Source organism: Ochlerotatus camptorhynchus, unplaced genomic scaffold (genome assembly GCF_037179485.1).
Source record: "Ochlerotatus camptorhynchus isolate MF236.1 unplaced genomic scaffold, CSIRO-AGI_Acam_v1.1 ptg000304l, whole genome shotgun sequence".
In the NCBI taxonomy this organism is placed as follows: domain Eukaryota; kingdom Metazoa; phylum Arthropoda; class Insecta; order Diptera; family Culicidae; genus Ochlerotatus; species Ochlerotatus camptorhynchus.
The window spans coordinates 2,529,911-2,554,500 of NW_027040792.1; the positions used below are offsets into that span (position 1 = coordinate 2,529,911).

A 24,590-nucleotide genomic window follows, 5' to 3' on the forward strand; every position below is an offset into this window, starting at 1 on the left:
TATTCATGAAAAGATTTCAATTCATGTATTTGTGATTAATTTAATTAGAAAAATAATCATTCATTTATTTTTATGTATTAGGTGTGTCCATTAGTAAGCAATATGCATATATGTTTATACCTCATCTTTAAAGTGAATACATATAATAGCGCAGGTAACTTAACGATTATTTAAGGCATGCCTAAAATAATCGTTAAGTTACCTGCTATATAGCAGTTATATAACAACGCAGGTAGTCACATGAGAGATATAAGGTATAAACTTAAAGCACCGCAGTCTGTTTCAACCGACATAATCTAATATTTAAGTTTGGTGATATCACAACAATGCTCATAGTTGCTGTAGTGCATAGTTGTTGAAACGAAAAAGTGTTTATATATACAACAATGGAAAAATCTGCTGAATTGATTATTAAAAGGGTGCAATGTAGTGCCAACATAAACAATCCCAATTGCAGCCGCAATAATTTACGTAATTTATCATCAAGTCTCATAGAGAAAATACATTCATGGGGCTTTGATCATCAATTGGATGTAACAATGCGTATTTGTGAATCGTGTCGTGGAATTTTAGTGCACAATAGGACACCTCTCCCGAAAAAGAGGCGATCGGATGGAAAAGAATCAAGCCATGCTCGGAAGTTTGAAGAGCCGCAACCATCAACAAGTCATCAGCAATCAGAACATCAGGAATTTGATGATACACTAGGTACGAGTACAAATGACAAATTAAAAGTGTTATCAGTGCTCCCTAAATCATGGTCAGTGAATCAAATAGTTAATGAGTTTAATGCACCCCATCATACAGTGAAACAGATGAAAAGGCTAGTCAGAGAACAAGGTATTCTTTGTAGTAAGAAAGCAAGAAGTGGTCATGGATTTAATGATACTGAAAAACAAATTGTTTTAAATTTCTTTGACAGTGATGATATTAGTAGGCCTATGCCAGGAAGTAATGATAATGTTTCTGAATATCGAAATGGATATAAAGAGCATGTTCAGAAACGTTTATTGATGATGTCTCTTAAAGAGGCTTTTATGATTTTTGAAGGGCAAAGAGAGCAAGTCTTGCTCGAGATTATGGAAACACAATCACAACTCCACAAGAACTGTATGACTGGGCAGTTAAACAAACAGATACAAGCATAACAAAATTGAACTTCTGCTTCATATCAAATGATCAATACACAAAGATGTCCGATGAACTCAAGGAGCTGTTCAGTCATGTAAAAACTATACCTGGTACACAAAAATTTCATTGTTTTGTACCTATTTCTCAAAACATAATTTCTACTAAGCGATTTTCACATTCAAAGGAAACTCCGAAAAATTTCACTCCGTTTCCGATAGACTAATAATCAATGAAAAACTCAAATTATGTATGGAGAATTATAGGAAAATAAATTATGCACTAAACAAAAACACTAGAGTTTTCATTTATTAAAACACCATTCGAAATGCAGGAAAATCCTCTGTATTAGGCCCTTTCAAATGTTAGGCTAGATTTTTGTTTTAAGCACGCCCAGATTATCAAAAGGTCAAAATCTTTATGCTCATTAAGTTTCAACGGATTTTAATAAGGTTGTGCGCGTATTACTATTCGACTTTGAGTGAAACACGCTAAAAAAAATTAACATGAAAAAGTTGTTGTTCGAACAACTTTTTTTCCTTAAAACGCCCACTTTGCGATGTATGAAGAAAAGTTAGGTAATTATATTGCCTTTCATGAGAAAAAATATCAAGCAAATCTGAGGGGTACCATTTTTGGGAAAATGACTTTTAATTTTTAAATATATTTTTTTAGAGTGTAGAAACCAATTTTTTAATTTATTTAAATTTTTTTATAAAATTTCAGATTATTTGCTAAAAGTTTGCCATACATCACTATTTTGTAGGGCTTGTCATTTTTAAGCTATATCGATTTGAAAAAAAAATCGACAAAAAACTTTGACCCTTATCAAATGTTAGGCGAGATAAATTTTGAAAAAAATAAGTAATAAAAGTTGCTTAAAATTGCTAAGTCTCCACACCCACAAAGTTTCATAAGGTTCTGAGAGGGTGCTGCCAACTCCGAAGACGAGTTGGCGTGAAATCCGTCTAATGTCAAATGAATACTAAGAAAGATTTACAATAGAACTTTAAGCAAGATTCGAGAAAAATGGTGAGTGTTCTGTGTTCTGAGGTAAATAAAGAAAAATTCTGAAGAATTTAAATTAAAAAAGTTTCAAGAAAATTCAGCACAGAATTCCAAGGTATTCTTACTAAATATTAAAAACCGAGAATATGTTGAGATTTAAACCGGAAAAACCGGGAATTTCAAAATGAAAATTCACTGGCCACCATGAAGATGGCAGCCATCGGGTTTCTAAAAAACTGTCAAATACCCGCTGTGCATTGACGCTCCCCTTGTGTGTGGATCTTCATCAACCGTTAGCACCAGTCTACTCATTTGTCGATCATGGCGCCCGGCGGAAAAAAAGCATTGTCGATCTCGCTCTATCCGGCCTACCTTGCCAAAATAAAGGAACCCTCCCTCTATAAAAGGCCGACTTGTCATCGTGCTCGTTCTCTTTTCGTGTGGACAACTCAACGACGTCATCGACCATCATCGTCATCAGTGAACTAGCAGAACAAAACAAACGAAGAATTTATGTATATTTAAATAATTGTAGTTTAGCTGTTTAATAATAAATTTGTGAAGTTGGAATTATAAAAATAAAATTAATTTAAGACTATTGAACAATTTAAGTGTGAACTACCATTTAACAAGTGTCAGAAAAGTGCCTTAAAAGAAGATAATAAATTCTGAAAGAACTGACGAACAATGTTTATGTGTTCCCGTTGTGCTCGGTAGTGCCCAGGAACCAAAAATTAGCACCGAAACGCTGAGTTAACACCCGCAAAATGGATATTTCCTGAACGGAGACGACGTGTAGAGGTTAAAAATCGATATTGGACGCCATTTTGAAATCCAAGATGGTGGCCATTAGTTTTAGAAAAACTGTAAAATACCCAACCCATATTGTATTAGGGTCCTCAAATTCTAGTCAGTAAAGGCACGGTATTACCAAGCCGGAGGCGGCGGGTTCGATTCCCGGTCCAGTCGAGGGAATCTTTCGGGTTGGAAATTTTCTCGACCTCCCTGGGCTTATGACACACAATATACAAATTCATGCATTGGTATTGGCATCGAAAGCCCTCAACTAATAATTGTGGAAGTGCATTTAGAACACTAAATTAACAGCACGCATTAAGCTAATATGTTATTTGGATTCCTTCATAATTAGATGTTCATAAAAATACCTGATGAACTAGAAATCTTGAACAAACATCTAGAGGGCTTAATGCAAATCTTTCGTTTTTTTTTTGTTATGGTCACTTGGGTCATTCGTGACTTGTCCGGGGATGAGATTTGAACTCGCGACTTTGGCGTGAGAGGTATGGATGTTAACCACTACGCCGGGGTCGCGCCCCAATGCAAATCTTATTGAAATGATTATACAGTCACTTCTTGTTAAATCCGATATTGAAGGGACCATTGAGTTAGGCAGGATATCGAGATGGCCAAGTAAAATGGAGAGAGTGATTCAAGTAGCCTGGATTTTCATCGAGTCAGGGAGAAATCGAGTAAAGAGATTGAGATGTTTGATTGCGGATTTGGACAATTTAACAAAACCTGATAAACCATTAATTTTAAAAATATAAAACAAGAAATCCATTACGAAGTTTACTGTAAACGTTTATGAGAATTTTGGTAGCATGTGAGAATATGAAAACATTGAGATTTCAATTGTTGCATAGTGTGAGATCTTCAGAATAATACTTGATACACCTGATTCAAGGCTAAGCAATATCCAGTCAATTTGATGGAGAACTTCAATCATGCAACGTAACATGATGGACAGTTTAAATTCTTCAGAAAAAAAATCTTGACCAACCTGAAGTCTTAAACAAATATTTAGACCTCCCAGAAGTCGTCAGGTTATTTGTTCAAGATTTCAGCGGGATCATGAAGATTTTTGCTAAGCTAATTGCAATTATTTAAAGTAGTTCCAGTGCATCAAAATTAATGAAACTTTGGATTTAGGTCCCATTTTTACTGCACATTTCGAATACCTCAATAAACATCCCAATCGATGGATTGTATCATTTTTAAAGTTCATCACATCGAAATCAACCCCACCCAGCTAATTAATGACCCCAAACCCGTAAGCGAATTAAAATTTCGCCACCGCACGGTTCGACCCTTACCGACTGCTGATCGTTCCATTGTTTAAAGCCAATCTTCTTCTACACTTCTTACTCGCAAACCCAGCATTGCAAGATCGCGACCAAAAGAAAGAGCAATGAGATCTATTGGTGCACGATCTGACTGACTGACTGACTGACTGTCGGACGGACTGACGGTTTTCAATTTTCATACCCCCGCTGCCGCCTGCACCATAATTGGGGTCATCAGCTGAATTTTAAAATCTCGTCGTTTTCCCCAGCACCATGATTTCCGCAGGCAGCGATTCTTGACGCTTCATTGTTCTCACTGTCGACTCGGCAGTAGCAAGTTCTTGTGTCGCATGCAGCGCCCCCCGAAGCAAAGAGCATTGCGAGCCCTCGACGCGCCAACTAATCGAGCGAGGGCTCCCCGAAATTAATGGATTCATTTTTTTTTCTTTTGGTTTTGGGCCTCACTTATTAGGCAATCTCGGTGTTACGTTACCACTGAACGCGGGGCAACGTAATAATTGGCACAAACCACGATCGGGCCGCGCGCAAATTACGCCGTGGCAAATCTAATCAATTGGCTAATTACGACTGTTTTCTGCTGCTTTTTTGCTGTGTTTTCAGGAACCAACGTGGCGTACCGAAAGCCGGTGAACCAATCATCCGCAACGCGTTCCGGTCCGGCGGGGTTTGCCAACGATGGCAAACCGGGCAATCAGAACCCGGACGGGCAGGAGTGCTCGGAAACGCAGAAGGAAGCGTCGCCCTGGTGGCGAGTGGATCTTCTGACGCCGGAAGCGGTGCGAATTGTAAGGATCACCACCAGAGGCTGCTGCGGGCATCAACCTCTGCAGGATCTGGAGATACGGGTGGGCAACAGTAGTTCGGATTTGCAGAGGAATCCACTGTGTGCGTGGTATCCCGGGACCATGGACGAGGGGACGACCAAGAGTTTCACCTGTGCAAGGCCGTTGATCGGTCAGTACGTGACGATACAGCTGGTCGGGGTGGAGAGCAGTTTGAGCTTGTGCGAGGTGGAGGTGTTTTCGAACGATGAGTTCTCGCCGGATCGATGCGCGGCGCCGAATCTGAATGCGGACACGATCCTGACGACGTTTGCCAAGACGTGCTACGAGTTCCATATCACCAGGGGCGAGAGTTTTGAGAAGGCACGGCAGGTCTGCCAGTCTCACGGTCAGTATGAGCAGCAGCGCGCCATCTAAAATTAATCCCATTAACCCTCTCTATTGTTTCAGGAGGTGATCTAATGCACGATTTCCGGGGGGCCACCACGGATTACATCATTTCCGAGTTGGATCGGCGGAAGACGGACCTACGGACGCAGCTGGTGTGGATCGGAGCGCAGAAAGAGCCCGGTATTACGTCTCGCACCTGGAAATGGGTGAACGGTAAGCGCCGACCGTTAGATCTAAACTTGACTGTGGGAAATCAATTTGCAAACAATTTGCGATTGCGCGATGCATGTATGCATGCACCACGGCACGAATGATGATGCATTCACGCATGAATGCAGCCACAATTATGAGCCATCTTTTTCGGGCTCATCTCTGTGTTTTCGCTTTCGAGGGCGGGGACAATGGTGGGAACTTTTCCCACCCTATACGGAGATGCCTCGTGCGCGTTGTTCACATATCTAGTAAAGAGGCCCGACTTGCGAAAAACTCAAACTGTTCCTCATACAGAACAATTGAATTGGAAGATTGTGCTTCCATATTTCATGCTAAGTAGTTGCGAATTTGCCTGTGCCGATGAGAGGCGTCCGCTGGCACCATTTCGGGGGCGCTTATCTAATCATCTCCACCACTCGCTTATCGTTTGCAGGAGATACGGTGCTGAAGCCGACCTGGGGTAAAGATCAACCGAACAACTACAACGGAGAGCAGAACTGTGTCGTGTTGGATGGAGGCCGTAACTGGCTGTGGAACGACGTAGGTTGCAATCTCGACTATCTGAACTTCATCTGCCAGCACAGTCCACTGAGCTGCGGATCGCCGGAAGCCCTCGTCAATACCACCATTGTGGGGAAGAACTTCACCATCGGGTCGACCATCAGCTACAACTGTCCGGTGGGGCACTCGTTAATCGGAGACGCCCAGCGTCTCTGCCAGGACACGGGCGTCTGGAGTGGGCGACCTCCTACCTGTAAATGTACGTTACTTCCCATCCCCTACAATAGCAACTATCCCACTAATCCACATGTCCTTGCAGATATTGATTGCGGTTCCCTCCCTGAAATCGAACACGGTGGCATCATCTTGTCCGAGCAGCGCACCAGCTTCGGTGTCAAAGCCACCTACACCTGCCACGAAAACTACACCCTCATCGGCAACGAGAACCGAACTTGTCAGGCGGAAGGATGGTCCGGTTCCGATCCGAAATGTCTCGTCGACTGGTGTCCGGAACCTCCTCCGATCCAAGGTGGCTCCATCAAAGTGTCCGGGCGCCGAGCCGGTTCCACTGCCATCTACGCCTGCGATTACGGCTTCGTCCTCATCGGTGAACCAGTCCTATCCTGCGGTCTCGGTGGAAACTGGACCGGGAAAACACCCGTTTGCCGCTTCGTTGACTGCGGCATGCCTGCCCGACCGGATCGGGGCAACATGCTCCTCGTCAATGACTCCACCACCGTTGGATCCATGGTGCGGTACTTCTGTGACGATGACTACTGGCTAGTCGGTCCGCAGGAACTCTTCTGCACCAAGGACGGCAAGTGGTCCGGAAATGCACCTGCTTGTGAACGTAAGCTTTCATTCTCTTCCACTCAAAACCTCCTCCAAACCTCGTTCTTTTTCAGTGATCACCTGCGAAACGCCACACGTCCCGCCGGGATCCTACGTCGTCGGGTACGACTACAACATCCACTCATCCATCCAGTACCACTGCGATCCGGGTCATATCCTTCGCGGGGACGACACCCTAACCTGTCTCGAGTCCGGCCATTGGAGTGGTGAAGCGCCCGATTGCGAGTACGTCGACTGTGGTCCACTCACTCCGATTCCTTTCGGATCGCACCGCTACCTACAGAACACGACCTACCTCGGATCGGAAGTTCTATACTCCTGTTCCAACTCCCATCGATTGAGCGGTAGCCCCAAGCGAATCTGTTTGGACAGTGGCCTCTGGAGTGAAGCAGCACCACGGTGCGAGGAGATCCGCTGCCCAGAACCGACGTTCGCTCCACACAGCATTCTCAGTGTAACCGGAAACGATCGAATGTACGGGAGGACACTCATCCGGACGTCGGATGTGCCGGCCAACAGTGTGCAAACGTACAAGATCGGTGCACTAGCCAAGTACCGATGCGAGCGAGGTTACAAGATTGTCGGAGAGCCGTTGATAACCTGCGAAGAAAACGGACTCTGGAGCGGGCAGATTCCGGAGTGTGTCTGTAAGTATTGGCTAACTTTGCAATTTTTACAATTTAAACTAAATCCTTGATCATCAACAGACGTCGACTGCGGAGCACCTCCGTCAACCAAGCAGGTACGGGTTACGCTTGCTACCAACGCCACCTACTACGGAGCGGCTGCACTGTACGAATGCGATGCCAATTTCAAGCTGGATGGAGTATCGCGACGGTTGTGCATGGAGGATGGCAGCTGGAGTCACGAAACTCCGGCCTGCGTGGAGATCACCTGTGACGAACCGAACATGGCCGACAACCTGGTGGTAGATCTCGGCAGCCGAAAGGTAGGAACCGCCGCCAAGTTCAGCTGCTCCAAGGGTAGGTATATGATCGGCAACGGTACCCGGACGTGTCAGCTGACGGGAGTGTGGTCCGGTAGGAATCCGGTGTGTAAATGTAAGTGGTTTTTTTTTGCGGTCAGATTGCTGATTTGGGTGTGATGTTAAATGGGAATTTTTGTTTTGTAGTGATCGACTGCGGCCGACCGGCGGATATCGAAAACGGAAGGGTGATCGTAGTCAACGAATCCACCGTGTACGGTGGATCGGCTGAGTACCACTGCATTCCACACTACAACCGGATCGGGCCGTACCTGCGGAAGTGTATGGACGACGGCAAGTGGAGCGGCGAGGAGCCTCGTTGCGAATGTGAGTACTGCATGCATCGTTGTTGTTGCTCCTTTGAGTATGGTTAGGATTCGAAAGCTTAGGCGTCACTTGTAAAGATTCTGGAAACGCAGAGATACGAAGACCCAGCACCACAAGCAGGCATAATTTTGAATTAACTATTGGCTTGCGGTTCAATAGTTATACCTGGTGCCCATCTCCACGCATTCTTGGAGTGAACCTTTGTGTAGACTCGATGCTCTTTCCTGAAAGACCCTAAACCCGAATGGATGATGGATGGGGCAAGCCCAGATCGGTTTAAGTCACCTGATTGATACTGTGCCAGAACTATGTGAACTCCAGAGGATATTGAAAGGAAGTGCTTCAACTACATCTAATGCAAATAGATCGTTCTCCGTGTTGATACTGGCTACGACAAAGTCTTCCTCCGACTTGTATTGTTGATATATCAGCGTTTTCATACTTCACCGTGATCACGCAGACGATATTGAAGTTATCCAGCTCGTTAATGGCGGCATGCACAGGTTTTAAAACGCATCGTTCACTGTAATTTTTGACACAACTCGTTTCATTTTCCTCTGTTCCTTTGAGAGGGAAAGGGAGGGAGGGGTGAAAAGTCAAACCTCCAGTTAGGTTCAAAAGCTACAGTGAACGATGCATTTAAAACCCGTGTAGGCCGGCATTATCGAGCGCAGAAAGCTGAAGAGAGGTGAGAGCTGTTCCTGTTCACGCACTTTCAAATGCTCGCGAGTATGATCGATGGTGGGCCATGATTCGAGGGGTTCTCAATCCGTTCGTTGGCTCCTCGTCGAGTCCGTCCTTTGGATCGGTGGCCTAGACAACGCCCAAGCAGCACACTTCCATCGAAATAAGTTGCTGCAACTTGATTGAGACTGGAATGGGTTGCACACAAGTAACCACGATTGTTCAGTGACAAGTGTGCTGCTAGGGCGATGCCGGTAGCGGGGCCAGTTCTGGCAGCTTCTGCCAGTGGAGCTCTGCTATCTTCATCACTGACTGGTGCTGTTGTTGTTAGCAAAAGGCTGAACCTGAACCCTCTTCGTGGAAAATCATACGCTTTTGAGTTTTCAAACGAGAATCAGGCGGGACCTTGATTTGCCGCCTAAGTGCAGAAATCACTCTGCCGCCTAGTGATACGTGTATTAGAAAGGCTACTGGCAACCACTGCCTAAGATCTATTTTGTTTGAATTTTTATAGTATATCAGATCTCCTTTCCGCAGAATGTAAAACAGATTAGTCTTATTGTCTGTTTTTATAAAATGTGCGTCAGGGATATCATCATGCGATTTCTTAGTCAAATTATTTTTTAAACTATGCTTAGGGTTAATCAAGTCAAGTGTTGTCTTTGGTTTGTACGATAACAATCGTTCTGAGGGAAAACTTCCATTCTTTTCTAGATACATCCTTCACTAGCCGAACCATCTTCTCCGCCTGGCCGTTACTCTCCGGATGATATGGAGGGATCTTCATAACAATAACACCTTGCCTTTCAAAGAATTTTATGAAGTTATCCGAATTGAATGGAGGACCACCATCTAAGACATCTGGTATTCCATACCTTGCAAAAATGCCAATGAATACCTTTATGACTTTCCTATGATCCGTGCCAAGTCTCCTCAGTTCGACCTCTACCCATTTTGTGTAACTGTCCACTACTATAAAGAAAACCTTTTTATCGAAATAGAAAAAAAAAACAGCATCGATTCTGCTGAACGGTTTAGTCGTAGGAATCCATGGTGAATAGGGAGGTCTCTTGGAATTCAAAGTAGTTTCATGACAAATTCTACAGGATCTGACAAAATCCTCTATGTCTACATTCATTCCAAACCAGTAGACAGTCCTCCTGGCCAATTGTTTGATTTTGTGCATCCCGGAGTGATTTCGATGCAGTAATTTTAACAGAATCCGTTGCATTGAGTCCGGTACAACTACCCTATCCTGGAAAAGAATGCAGCCCTCCTCTTCTTCCAGGTCCTGGTAATGGGAATATACATCGACAAACCGCTTCTCCAGTCGATCTGGCCAGCCTTTCCGCAGATATTCAAGGATTTTTAATAAAAAATCATCATGCTTGGTTTCATTTGTAATCTGCTTATAGTTGATTGGAAATTCGTCAGTGAAATTTAAACTTTTTACGTATGCTCTATCTAGTTCCTTATGCACTTCTTGAGCGAGAGGGAAACGTGAACAAAAGTCTGCGTTACCCATTCTGGATGACGGCCTGTATATTATGTCGTATTCATAAATGGAAAGCTCAAAAACATAACGCTGTAACCTCGTGACTGACATCGGATTTCTTCCGTCCTTTCCAAAAATGCCAATCAGCTGTTTTTCCATACCGACAGTATGGATCCAATTATCAGGATCAAAATATTCTAGTACTTTTGGCTGCAAAAGGAATTGTTTACATTTGTTGGAAACTTTTTCGCAATCTGGACTCCACACAAACTTCAAGTCCTTTTTTAAAAGTTCGTATAAAACCCTTATTCGGGAAGATAAATTTGGGATAAATTTAGAATAATAAGAAATTAATCCCAAAATTGCCTTAAGCTCAGACACATTATGTGGAGCTTTTGCTTCACTAATAGTCCGGATTTTATCTGGATACGGTAGAAGACCATCTTTAGTCAAAATGTGACCCAGATACGGCAATTTGCTTACAAAAAAATTGCACTTGTCAATATTAACTTTTATATTAGCGCTAGATAATCGTTCTAGGACTACATAAAGTTTAGCTTTGCAATCCTCTAAATTTTTCCCAGAAATAAGAACGTCGTCTAGATAGCAGGAAACGTTTTCTATACCCTGCAACACTTGGTCCATGACTCTTTAAAAAATTGCAGCGCTAGATGAAGCTCCTTGCAGAAGCCGATTGTAAACAAACAAGCCCTTTATGGTGTTAATTACCATAAACCTTCTGGATGTCTTAGAAATTAAAAGCTGTGAATAAGCTCCAGCCAGATCCAGCGTAGGTGTTTGGAATTATAAGTTTGTTTATAGAGACTTTGCAGTCTATTATCAGTCTAATGCTGTTGTCATTTTTTAAAACAACTACAACCGGTGAAGCCCACTCACTAGCTCCCACCGGAGTTATAATACCACCTTTTTCCAACGAATCCAGATGCTCAATAACTTTTGGCTGCAATCTCAAAGAGACTTCATACGCTTTTTTTTAAATATAGGTGTATCATCCTTAAAAATGAGATTTCCCTCAAAGCCAACTATCGGGTTAGACAATTTTTTGTCGAAACACGTTGCAAACTTACTCTTGATGTCTTCCATCGTTTGATCCACCGTTAGGGCGTTTACTCGTTGCTCAGGAACCGATGAACTAGAAAATGAACTCCTCCAACCATCGTAGAATACGTCGGGCCATGTCCGTCCCATTAGCGGAATGAAATCCTTCTCGCAAGGCAGCACCACCAAAAACAAATCCATTCGCAGACCATTCATCCGAGCTGTAACTTACTTTACCCAGAACAAACAGCTTATTTACATCAATTACAAACAATATTTTCCTAAATATTTCAATTGGACAGTTCTTGAAGTTCCTCAGGTAAACCTCTTCGGATATTACGCTCTCAGCAGACCCGCAATCTACCTCCATTGACATTTTACGATTTTCAATTACTACATCTGCGTAATACGGTTCGTTAACTCCTCGCCTTGAAGATATCATCATGCAAGCTGCATCTTCATCGTCCGATTCTAAACTTAACTCGTATTTCAATCTCTTGAAAAGACCAGTAGCAACAATCAATACGAAACTAACGATTTTAAATTGGCTCACCACTTTAGTAGCCTATTGGTCCCAAGCAAACGATTAACGTACCCTATTCTAGTTGAAATTCTATTACTACACTATGTTTGTTTTGATTCGCTATGAAAGTTTGACAGATAACATCAGGGGTGTGTGGATTCATGCAGAACATGCAGGGGTGAGTGAAATAGCTTGGGACTGCTTGAGACCGTTGTTCTGGTACTGAGTGAGCCAAAAATAATAATGATTTTCTTCGGGACCCAGTGGTCTTAGAGTTACCTCTATGCTACTACTGTACTGGGAACTATCCTCTGTTTCAGTGTGGTACTTTCCAACGAATGTCAGTGACGGATAAAGGTTCATAGCTACGGTAGGAATTATTATTATTATTATTTATCTTTATTAGGGAGGCTTTCAGCCTTGGGCTGGTTCGCCTCCAAGAAACGGTAGGAATTGTCACATCACAGACAAACAGACGTAACTCTTTGAAAAAGTTTATCTTGAAAACATAGTATCTCAAAGCATATGACCTCAGTAACGACATCTCTCGAGCTTCTCGCGGAAAACAATCTTGCTCGCTAGCTTGCAAACAATATTGCTTAAAAGTTCTATAGAATGTATAGCAACGTCAAAGTGATCCGATGCCAGCGCTGCGGCGAGTAGTTCGCGGAACTGATAATATTCAAATCAACCGTTAAATGCATGAACGAAAATACACAATGAAGTGTTACGTCTGTTTGTCTGTGGTCACATGTTTGGTTTGCTTTAAACCTGAAAGGGACTCCAACCCAAGGGTACTAACCGAAAGCAGCTACGTGGCCAAGGAAACTCCAGAACCTATGCCTACTTCCACTCAATCGGCATATCATCTATCCAATATCTCTCCTCCACAAGTAGCTAACCTGGCAGCTACTGACAGATTAGAAGCCGGCACAGTGCACCAATGCTCGTCGAAGGTTGCAGTTGTCGTAGATCCGGATAACGACGGCAATAGGATGCTAGCTCGCGCTCTTCTCGATTCAGGATCGGAGAGTATCTTTATCACCGAATATCTCGAAGCAAGGTGGATATTTCGGGCCTTGGCATTGGTCAGGCAGCATCCTAGGTCAAACAAAGGATTGTGGTAATGATCCGTTCCCGGCTGTCGGAGTTCTCGCACCAGATGGCCTTCCTGGTACTTCCGAAGGCAACAGCCAACCTCCTAACCGCTAGCAATTTTCGACTTCTTCGACTCTGGCAGGAAAATCTCATTTGGGGAACGACTTCCGGCCTTTCAGGAATCCGTTTTCGGTTGGATTGTCAGCGGAGGATTCGTAGACGGTAATCAGGGTTGGCATATCAACTGCAATACTGCAATTATGGGTCGGTTGGAGGAACTACTTACTCGTTTCTGGTCCATGGAGGAGGTAGACTCCAAGAACAATTATTCCCCGGAAGAGACTCACTGTGAAGCTTTTCGAGTACAGTCCTGCGAGGACCGGATGGTTGGTACTCTGTATCGCTTCCCAAAAATGAAAACGTCATCTCTTGGATAGTCTTTTTTGTGTGTAGGGATTTGAACTACTGCAATCTATTGTGGTATACCCTGTTTAGGCTCTAAACCATCTGGCGAATTATTTTAACTTTTGGTTAAAATTTGACAGATGAAAAGTTATCGATTAACCCTGCTATCCGAGCGTGGTTACTTCTGACAGACAAGAAGTTAAATTTTGACAATTGTGGCTCGAAAACCGGTCGATCGACAGCACGGGGATTTTCGAACATAGAAAATAACTTTCGAAATGTCACTTTTAACCACGAGTTAAATTTAACTCGGCAAATGGTTCACAGCCTTAGGCTGTGAACCATTTGCGGAGTTTAGAGGTAACTATTGTTGGTATTAGTGAGATCTTGTATCGAGAAGTCAATAAGCATCTACGAACAAATAAGGTGCAATGGCGTCCTACAAAAAAGGTACGCCTAGTTTTTGGCTTTCTACGGACAATTGCGTAGAACAAAGAAATATTCTTTTGCTATAAGAATATAACAATCGTATGGAGTAGTTTTTTTTTTTGGCGGAAAAAATCAAAAAATCCCTTCCGACACTACGCTCCACAAAGAATAAGATTGGGTATTTTAAAAAAAATCACTGGCACACCGTTCAATACGGGAGAAACATTATTTCACAGATGATTTTCACGAATCACTTATTTTTCACCAATTCCAAAAGCACCAATTACGCCAAGAAAATCACGCCAAAATGCTTTTATGCCACACGGGTCGTAAAAAACTGGTGCACACTTAATAAAATCATTTTATCCTCGTCGCCACTGAAATGGACAGATAAACTGATAAAGGCAGACGTTCTTCGGAATAATTTAAACTGGTCTCCGTTGTCTTCAAAGTACTAACGAAATATCGTTTCTACTGAAAGTGGGGTCTTTCCATCTTGCCACCACAGTTTCCATCCTCTACACTCCCGGATGGCCCTTGTGGAGTTGACTCAAGTGCCTTTTTCGGTAGACCTGTCTCCGAACATTATGCAGCCTTAGACGATGGACAAGCTTTCCTGACGATTTTGAAATCGCTGCTGTTCCCAGTCTAGAGTGTTGGTTTTCGACTTATGCCAACTTGGTTGCCTCTTGGACCATGCTGCAACTGAGAGGTTGTTGATGTTACCGATTGCTACTGACCTCAGATCTTCCTCCAAGCTGGTGGAATCTTCGTCCGGCTTGGCATTGGCTTGGTTGATGAGCCTGGACAGTACATCGGCGTTCCCGACGTCAGAGCCCAACGCTAGAGCCGGTTGGCCGTGTAAACCGGTATACCCTTTTTGGTTGCACAAATTCGTAGAAGTGGAGCATGGTCTGTTTGAAGCCGGAATCTTCTCCCGTATACGAACTTGTGGAACTTTGTTAATGCAAACACGATTGCCAGACCTTCACGATCCGGCTAAGAATAGCGTTGTTCTGAAGCAGTGAGACGCGTGCTGAATGACCTTGATCTTGCCGTCGAGGAACTTATGACTAATTGTTGCCCCAACTCCATGATGCGTCGGCGGACACTATCATTTCCAGCTTCGGATCATAATGCGTGAGCAACAGGTCGGAGGAAAATATCTCCCTGAACTAGTCAAAAGCATGCTGGCATTCAGGAGTCCAGATGAACGATGTGCTGATCTTGAGTAACTCGTCCAACGGATAACGTAGGGTCCGCATGTTTGGGAAAAACTTCCCATAGTAATGTATAGTGCTAAGGAGGGAACGAACTCTGCTGTGCTGATGTCTTTTGGCGGAGGCATGTTGTTGATAGCTGCAATCTTAATAGATGACCCAGGTACCGGATCTGAGGTTTCGCAAAAGAGCACTTATGGTGAAACCGTAGTCCTGAATCCGCTGTACAACTGCGTGCAGGTAGTCTAGGTAGCCAGAAGTTCCCGGATGTCCCGACAACATGGTATCTATTAACTGCTGAAACGCCCCAGGTGCAACTTTAACTCCGGGTGGCAACCTGTTGTATTGATACAGGCCCCGGTGTGTTGATGGTAAGCATTTTGCGGCAGCTTTCATCCATTTCTATCTGTAAGAATGCATCCAACAGGTCGATTTGGTGCAGTTAGCCAATTTTGAAAAAATGTCCTGCGGGAGTGGGAGCGGATACAGGTGAGACTGAAGCCGTTCGTTGAGCCCAGTGGAGTAATTTCCGACCACTCGGAGTAGTTCACCGGAGAAATGATGTTCAAACGTTCCAAACGGTCGAGTTCCTCATCCACCGTGGATAGCATGGCGTAGGAAACCGGCCTACGATGACGAAAAATAGGCCGACATGGCTCTTGAAACACTAGCTTGATTTTTGTTTTTGTACACAACCCCAAAGTGCTACTGAACAGGTTGGGATATGCTTTCTGCAGGGAACTGTTTTTTTTTTTTTTTTTTTTTAATTTTACAAGACCCGAAATGGCCGAATTTTAGCAAAAACGTGAATGATTGCCCATAACAAACAATTATGCAAAGTTTCATGCAAATCGGAGAAGGTCATGTCTGAAATTCATTTTTATTTTTGGCTATTTGGCTTTTTTTATACAGGGGGAAATCTGCTCACAGACACCTGAGAAGGAACTCAGGGTGTGGGGAAGGGAGAATTTCACTCCCGACCCACTAAACCTTACCCTGTGCGCTTGGCCCTTGACCTCCCCGGAACCGCCCGAAGGCATTACTTCGTGGAAAGGGCATTTGGCTTGGAAATGCTCAAATGTACTTACGTTTAGAATTATGTAACGATTTTTGGGGCATGAAACGGATAATGAACCCAACACCCTATTGTTTCCCCCTCATTTCAGTGATCGTCAACGATGCCCAGGAGACGAACAGCCTTGGCACCGGCATAGCCATCGGCGCCGCCATCATCGTCATCCTGTTGATCCTGATCGGAGTCCTCTTCCTGCATCGGAACAAAGCCCGCCCGGTCAAGAACACGGAAAACGTCCAGGCAGCGGAACACAAGGACGAACAGAACGCGGCCGTCATGTCCTACTCCTCGCTGGAGAACGGTCGCCACAACTTTGACCTACCGAACCGGGGCAACCTGCTCACGTTCAACACGTTCCAAGGTGGAGCCAATGGAGGTGGCGGCTCGAACGGCCACCCACCACCACCCAGTAGACTTAATAATAACGGTAGCATTAGTGTAAGCAATAACAATAGCATTAGCAGTAGGCACATGAACGGCGGGGGCGGGGGCGGGGGCGAGAACATCTACGACCAGATACCAAATGAGCAGTTCTACGATGCACCGTACGAGATGCGAAGCAACGAAGAAGTGTACGAACCGGAACCCACCGCCAGGGGGAACGTCATTACCATCAACGGGGTTAGCGTGCGATGAGCGATCCGCCCTTTTACCTATTAATCGTAATATAGATTTGGTTATTTAGTTTGTATACCCCCACACAACACAACAACCGAACAATTGAGACTTAGGCCGTCTTTCATCAAAGAACACTAAAGTGAAAAGACGGAAATTTTTAAAACAAGAAAAAATACTAATTTATTTAGGCCTTCCTGGTGCCCGTTTCGGACGCTGCTTTTTGTGTAAATATTTCCACCCTCTAGAAACGCTATCTAAACCTATACGAAAATTTTATCAAACGCGCGAACGAAACCGCCACAAAATCGATAGGAATTGTATAACAAAAAATACTCTTGGAAAGAGCTTCTTAGTACTTTGTACATATTAAAATGTAACAGTAAAATTAAACCACCCCAACCCGAAACTTACTGAATACCGAACCAAACTCCCTTCAAAAATTCTGCAACTTCACAACCCTCGACTTCTTGATCGACTCCCTACAAATGGGACAAATCGGCCGCTCGTCCAGCCAGTTCAGGATGCAAACCCAGCAAAAAAGATGTCCACACTGCGTGGCGCTCAAATCTATGGCCATCTCCATACATAGAGCGCACCTGCGATTGCTGCTGCTAGTTGTCGACCCACTCGCCACTCGAACAGCAGATCCTACCTCGCTATTTACGCTGGCAATGCTGCTTCTAGCTTTTTTACGTAACTCCACCCATTTTACTATCAAAGATAACAGGAGTTGAAGCAAGGTGACTACTCCGAGTATCCGGAAACCGTAGATTGAATGATCTTCCTTAAGCCAGTTCCGGATGAGGATCTGAAATTTTCTAAGTTTATCAAACGGCAACCAGAAGCTAATTCTATAAACTTACGTAGTTGATCCTCGTTAGTCGTTTGGAAATGTGATACTTTCCAGCGTAGATGTAGAACAAACTGGTGTGGAACCCCCGGACGTATGGAACAATAAACTTGATCCCATCCAGGAACCTCACGAAACTTTCCTTCGCCTCCGGTAGCATCTCTTCGCTGCGGTCGATCTCGGTCTGCAGCCGGGTCAGGATTCGGTCGACCACGTGCTCTCCGCCATATTCCAACAGGATGGCGAAAATTTGCAGCTGCAAACATTGTAAATCGTATCATTGTTCTAGAACCCGGAAAAAAAATCCCCCAACCTACCGCCTTGTTCGGTAGCATCACGTAGTTGGAATCGACCTGGATGATTCCGGTGTATTCCTCGCCCAGCGTCTGCAGGTTGTGCACGATGGCATACTGATGGTAGAGGACCTCCGCGATCAGCTTGCACAGGTGGTTATATTTGAACCAGTTTTTCTGGCTGACCAGCAGCAGAACGTCGCTCAGCTGAGAACGGATTTCGTCGATGTAGGTCTGATCTTTTTGGATCGTGCGAATTATTTCCGCCTGGCCAGCGTTGGCGTGGTACAGTGACATTTTGCCGACCGGTGATAGCTAAAACGTATTAAATGATTTTGGTTTCAAAAATATGCAGGCCTAATCAACCCCAATGTCTCCTAACAACTGATAGGCAATGCCAAAGCGCTATCTACATGTGAGTGTCACATGCAGAGCATCAACGACGAACGAAAGGGAAGTTTACGCCAATCATTTTGATTTGCTGCGTTTCAGTGGTTATCAAACTTCTCTTTCGTGACAATGAATTTAACCAATCAACGTACCTGCTAATCGACTAGTAGTTTTATAATCGAATGTAAAAATTAATTCACTACAAAGTTAACAATTTTCACAACATCGCATGAGATCTTGCTGTTTACACATTTGTTGTGACATTTAAAATTTAGCGAAGAAGCTAATCTCAGGCAGTGCTGCCAAAATTCAGGAATATAGGAATTCCGGAGTTCTTTTTGATTGGGTCGTATGTAGCATTATTGTCAATTTGAGAAACGAGGTGTTTTGTTTTAGTGAACAAAAAATTGTTTCTATTTTCAAATAAATAGATAATTCCTTTAAAGTCCCCATTTACTAACTTCTCAGGAGTGCTCCTATCGGTTGAGTAAAGTATTGATAGCGTTTCTGTTCAAAAATAAACATTTTTTTTTAACTCATCACACTAATAAAAATTCAATGATTATTTTTATGTGTCCTACACATGAATTTTTGCAATATGATTACTTCTTCTTCTTATTCACATTTCAAGCTTATTGCTTAGTGCATATTAGCTTATTGCGTGCTCTCAACTTAGTGTTCTAAATGCACTTCCACAGTTTTTAATTGAGAGCTTTCGATGCCAATACCAATGCATGAATTTGTATATTGTGTGTCAAGCACAATGATACTCTATGCCCAGGGAAGTCGAGAAAATTTCCAACCCGAAAGATTCCCTCGACTGGACCGGGAATCGAACCCGCCACCACCGGCTTGGTAATACCTTGCCTTTACTGACTACACGGATAGAAATCTCCTTATACCTTTTGGCAAATTTCCATTGCTGATTATTCATAAATTGTATAAGTCAACTAATAAGCACACGCCTTGCAGAAAGTTAGTAAAGATCATGTGTCAAATGAAATGTATAATTGGTCACACATACCTTTTATGTATTCTAATAGGACCTATGTGGTTTGTCTTATGGAATGTATAAGGCTGATGCTTTGGCAAAAATGTATAAGTGAAACACATGAATTAAATAATTGATTTTCGTTTCGTGTAGGCTATGAGGCAATATGATTAACAAATGATATATATATGTGTCGGACACATAGTTTTTATATGTAAACATAAAATTCATGTGTAACACCACATACTATTCATTTCAGGCATAACATTTGACAACGGCACAAAAGCATTTGTAAATAAACTTTTTAAGGCCCTTTACACGTGAACCAAAGTACACTGAGGCAAATAAACTTAACAATTTCATAAGACTCGACTTATGAACGACATATATGAATTTCATAAACGCGACTTATGAAAGATTTTCGTCTAACATAACGTAGCCCTTATACGCCTTTAGCCATTCCATTTTCTTAAGCGTTGAAAGACGAGTGGTCAACACACGAGCTCCGTAATCTCAACGTCCATGGTTTGATTCCAGTCTGCTCCTACCCAAATAAACAGATACCATAAACGAACTGTATCCCATGGGTAAACTATCCCACAAATGGTTTGGATAATACCCCGAACACGTCGTTAAGCTCTCTTTTATGGTTATTTTTATTACGGTATATATTATTTTTTTTTTTGTCAACATTATTTTTCATAAGGCAAATCAATGAAATTCATTTTGATTTCTTGTGGCTAAAATTCATAAGTGTTTCTTATGGAATTCTTACGTCTTTTGCCTGCGTGTACGCTCACGCAAACCAATACAACTTTCGGAAAGGTGATAGCTGCCCCTATCCGATGATGTTGTTGATTTGCGTGGGTGTACTTTGGTTCACGTGTAAAGGGCCTTAGACAGTTTGTTTACAAATGCTTTTGTGCCGTTATCAAATGTTATGCCTGATTTGACGCATACATTTCATGCGTACTTCTGAGTGGAGTCGGTTTATGTGTGGACTCATGAAAATCATGTGGAATTTTACAGAGAAATTCGCCAAAGAAAATGTGTCGAATTTTATGAGTGCAGCAGGCTTGTAATTAATCATATTTTGTTGTTTTTGACATCATCCACATCCAGAGGGCCAGTCATTTTTGAATGTATGGGCACAGACAAACAGACGTAGCTCTTCAGTGTGTATCTTCGTTCATGCATTTAACGGTTGATTTGAATATTATCAGTTCCGCGAACTACTCGCCGCAGCGCTGGCATCGGATCACTTTGACGTTTCTATATATTCTATAGAAATTTTATGCAATATTGTTTACAAGTAAGCGAGCAAGCTTGTTTTCCGCGAGAAGCCAGATAGATGTCGTTACTGAGGTTATATGTTTTGAGATACTATGTTTTCAAGAACAAGTTTTTCAAAGAGTTACGTCTGTTTGTCTGTGGTATGGGAATGATAGGAAACCATTTGGAAATGCATGAAAATTTTCAGTTTTTATTCATTATCGTCTTTATTGGCAGTTTTAGATGCACGAAAATTACACGAGTACATTACTATGGTGATAAGGTAAACACTCGTTTATTTGTTTCCCTCTGTGAAAGCATGTTTAGTCCAGAGTCTATGTTATAATAAGAGTCCCGCCAAGAGTGAAGCCAGATGTACCAATCGAACTGTCAAGCGGGGTACCAAACGAGCAAAGTAAATAAACACCATTGTTCCCACAGCCAGTCAAAAGTATTGACAATATTTTAGTAATTTTAGATGCAAAACATTTCTTCGCTTTATTTAGTACATTGTGGTATTTATACCAAGCACTTGTTTGAACCTTTTTCAGGTTCTATATTTGTTTTTGTCTCCCAGAAGCTCCGTTATCGACATGAAATTTTTCACTTTGGAATGAAAGTCATCCGATGCTAACGCAAAAAATCTGGTTCCCGTTTACTCTGACGAAAAATAAATCCCAAACAGTGCTGCTTGTTCGCAACATTTTCTTTTGGCGGGACTCTTATTATAACATCGACTCTGGTTTAGTCACAAATCGTAGATTTTCTGATATTATCCATACTGCAAAAATGATTTTTCTACCACTGAAGGGGCGACATCTCTCGGATCTTCAGTAAAGCTACTACTCAAATCATATAATCAATTGTTCATTACAGCTAAAATGCTATTTTTCGTAATTATGAAACTATGAGATACTATAATAATAATTTTTATTTGTAAGAAGCAAGAATAGGTGGCAAAGTTTGTGTATGAGATAAAAAAAAATGTCAATTTTGCTTTCAGAAGGTCACAGATAGCGATGGTATGATCAACAATCAATACGAAACTAACGATTTTAAATTGGCTCACCACTTTAGTAGCCTATTGGTCCCAAGCAAATGATTATTTATTTATTTATTTATTTATTTATTTATTTCATCAACCGATGTAGACTAGTACAAATACATATACAAATTTGTTTTTCTTAAGAATATTAAAAAATATATTGTCAGCTATTATATTTTTACTTCCTACGAGTTATGATTCCGTATGGAGTTAAAATATTGTTTTAGTTTATGCCGAGACATTGAGAAGTCAATGGTTTCGCAGTATTGATTGTAAGACGCCATCATGCGATTTAATGGCCCAAATTTTGCATAATTTGTGCGATGATGGGTTACGGCAAATAAATTTCGATTTCTGAGTTGTCGAGTAGGTACATAAAAATTTAATTTTGATAAAAGTTCTGCTGAGTTAATGCGCTGCGAAACGATATCGTTTACAAACGAAACCATTGCATATTCACGACGCTCTTTTAATGTTTGTATGTTTATAAGCATGCAGCGTGCTTCATATGATGGAAGAGGAAATGATGTCCAACCTAATTTACGAAGGGCATATAATAGAAATTGCTTTTGTACTGATTCTAATCTTTCTTCGTGCGTGATTGAAAATGGAGACCATACAATGCTGCAATATTCCAGTATTGACCTCACATAGGCAATATATAGTGTTTTAATTGTGTAAGGGTCCTGAAAGTTATAGCAAAAGCGCTTGATAAAGCCTAGCATGTTATTTGCCCTGTGAATAATTGTATTGTAATGGTCTATGAAAGTTAGTTTGGAGTCTAAGATAATCCCTAAATCCCTGACTCTTTCACATTTTTCTACATTCTGATTTCCTAATGCAATTGAAATGTTTGATGGTGTTCTTTTTCTGCTAAATGATATTAAGTTGCATTTTTTTACATTCAGTTCTAATAGGCTTTTTTTACACCATGTGTAGAATATGTGTATTTCCCTCTGGAATATATTGATGTCTTCATCATTTTTTATTTCCAAAAAGAGCTTCATGTCGTCGGCATAGATTAGCAATTTTATTTTTTTGAGAATGAAGGAAATGTCGTTTACGTACAGAATAAAAAGAAGAGGTCCCAGATGAGAGCCTTGCGGGACTCCTGAGGTGACTTGAATTGGGGTCGATTTCTTTCCGTTGAATTTAATTATTTGTTGGCGGTTAGTTAAATATGATTCAAGCCATTTCAGGAGTCCTGGCTCAATTCCAATTTTTTTCAATTTGAAAAGAAGCATTGGTATGTCAATTCGGTCAAATGCCTTGCTAAAGTCTGTATAGAGAGCTTCTACGTGGTTTCCATTATCCATTGCATTTAATGAATAGTCTATAAATTCAAGTAAATTTGTCGAGGTCGAACGTCCTTTAAAGAAGCCGTGTTGCATGTCAGTAATTCTATTTTTGGTTTGAAGAAATAATTTTTCATTTACAATTGCCTCGAAAAGCTTTGGAATGCAAGAGATAATGGCTATTCCACGATAATTACGTACGTCAGATTTTCGGCCAGATTTAAAAATAGGTACTAAAAATGAGCTTTTCCATATTTTTGGGAAGGTTCCGGATTCCAGTGACATATTAAAAAGCCAAAACAATGGAGCAGTGAGTTCCATTGCTAGACTTTTTAAAAATACTGGAGGAATTCCGTCAGGTCCAGGACCTTTTGAGGCGTCTAAATTCTTTAAAGCCTGCAAAATATCCTGCACTTGAAGTTGATTGACGCCAATGTCCCTTGAAAATTCTGGATTAAATGCAAAATAATCGCGGTCGCGATCTTCATCGGAAAATGTCGTATAGATTTCTTGAAAAAAAATTGCAAAAAGCTTACAATTTTTTTCCGAGCTATCCCCGACACGTTCGTCAAGATGCATTATTGATGGAAAATTGTCAGATTTTAATTTGGTTTTTACGTAATTAAAGAAGTTCTTTGGGCAGGACTTTATTTCAAGTTCAGTTTTTGAATTAAATTCTTCAAATGCATTACTGATGGCTAAATCTAGTTGATCGCATAAGTCCAAATAGATAGCCAAATTTTCACTATTATTGTGTTTTTTGTAATGTTTATGTGCTTTCTGTTTTCGATTTTTTAAGTTTTTTATTTGTCTGTTATACCAGACTGGATTTTTTGTGCTTCTGTAGCGTCTTTTTTTCTTCAAAGGTATTTCTTCCAAAATTATTCCTGATAAAATTTGGTAGAAGATGTCTACAGCAGTTTCGACATTTCCTTCATTCCTTAGAATTATTTGCCAATTGACGCTGTTTAATTTATGTTTGATTTTTTCGTAGTCTGCTAATTTGTATTCAAAGACTTCCTCGTATTCGCAGTCGTTGGGTCTTTGGTATTCGTGTACAAATAAAGAATATTCAATTGCTGTGTGAAACGCTTCGTTTTTCCACAATGGGTTTAATGATTCGGTCACACAGAAATCTTCATAAATATTCGTTAGTAAAGAGTCCAAATAGCAATTTTGTTGGTTTTTGATGTGGTTAATTTGGTTCAGTCCTAAATTAGCAGTTTTGTCAAAAATGAACTGCAATGTTTCATTATCCCCAACGACTGGGAGTAAGAAACATTCATTTTCAGAGTCCAGAATGAAGTCAGCATGGCGTTGATTAAAGTCTCCATAGATGTGAACTTTAACCTCAGGAGGAAGCTCAGATAGAATTTGTTCAGCACTTTGGAAGAAGGCTTCATAAGTGCTTTTATGAGCATGGTCTGGTGGAAAATACACTGAGGCGAACACGTGCGTTTCACCGGCAATGTGTGATTTCACCCAAATATGCTCAAATTCTGTAAATTTTGGTGTAAAGATAATTTCTGAGTTAAAATTGGCCGAAAGAGCTATAAG

At 41.7% G+C, this 24,590-nt stretch overlaps 2 protein-coding genes across 2 annotated transcripts in view; one reads left to right on the forward strand and one right to left on the reverse strand.

Annotated features, from left to right (window-relative positions):
- fw (furrowed) overlaps nt 1-17,287 on the forward strand; it is a 143,416-nt gene extending 126,129 nt beyond the window's left edge. The window contains exons 3-10 of the mRNA XM_065228880.1: nt 4,842-5,411; nt 5,474-5,626; nt 6,060-6,386; nt 6,447-6,977; nt 7,033-7,626; nt 7,687-8,040; nt 8,112-8,291; nt 16,371-17,287. Of these exons, the coding sequence (XP_065084952.1) occupies nt 4,842-5,411; nt 5,474-5,626; nt 6,060-6,386; nt 6,447-6,977; nt 7,033-7,626; nt 7,687-8,040; nt 8,112-8,291; nt 16,371-16,915 (3,254 nt within the window). The 3' untranslated portion in view covers nt 16,916-17,287. The remainder of the gene's footprint in view (nt 1-4,841; nt 5,412-5,473; nt 5,627-6,059; nt 6,387-6,446; nt 6,978-7,032; nt 7,627-7,686; nt 8,041-8,111; nt 8,292-16,370) is intronic.
- On the reverse strand, nt 17,052-18,673 carry Pex10 (peroxin 10). The gene is made up of 4 exons (XM_065228923.1): nt 18,583-18,673; nt 18,065-18,355; nt 17,761-18,003; nt 17,052-17,705 (listed from the first exon to the last, which is right to left on the reverse strand). The coding sequence occupies exons 2-4, from the start codon at nt 18,335-18,337 to the stop codon at nt 17,331-17,333; spliced, it is 891 nt and encodes a 296-aa protein (XP_065084995.1). The 5' UTR covers nt 18,338-18,355; nt 18,583-18,673; the 3' UTR covers nt 17,052-17,330.
- Nucleotides 18,674-24,590: the final 5,917 nt, after the last annotated feature.

Excerpts from the sequence above, each read along its gene's own strand:
- Pex10 (XM_065228923.1), bottom strand. The coding sequence starts at position 18,337 with ATGTCACTGTACCACGCCAACGCTGGCCAGGCGGAAATAATTCGCACG. Across the intron at positions 18,004-18,064 it reads TGATGCTACCGAACAAGGCG|CTGCAAATTTTCGCCATCCT; the intron begins GTAGGTTGGGGG and ends CAATGTTTGCAG. Across the intron at positions 17,706-17,760 it reads GACTAACGAGGATCAACTAC|ATCCTCATCCGGAACTGGCT; the intron begins GTAAGTTTATAG and ends AGAAAATTTCAG.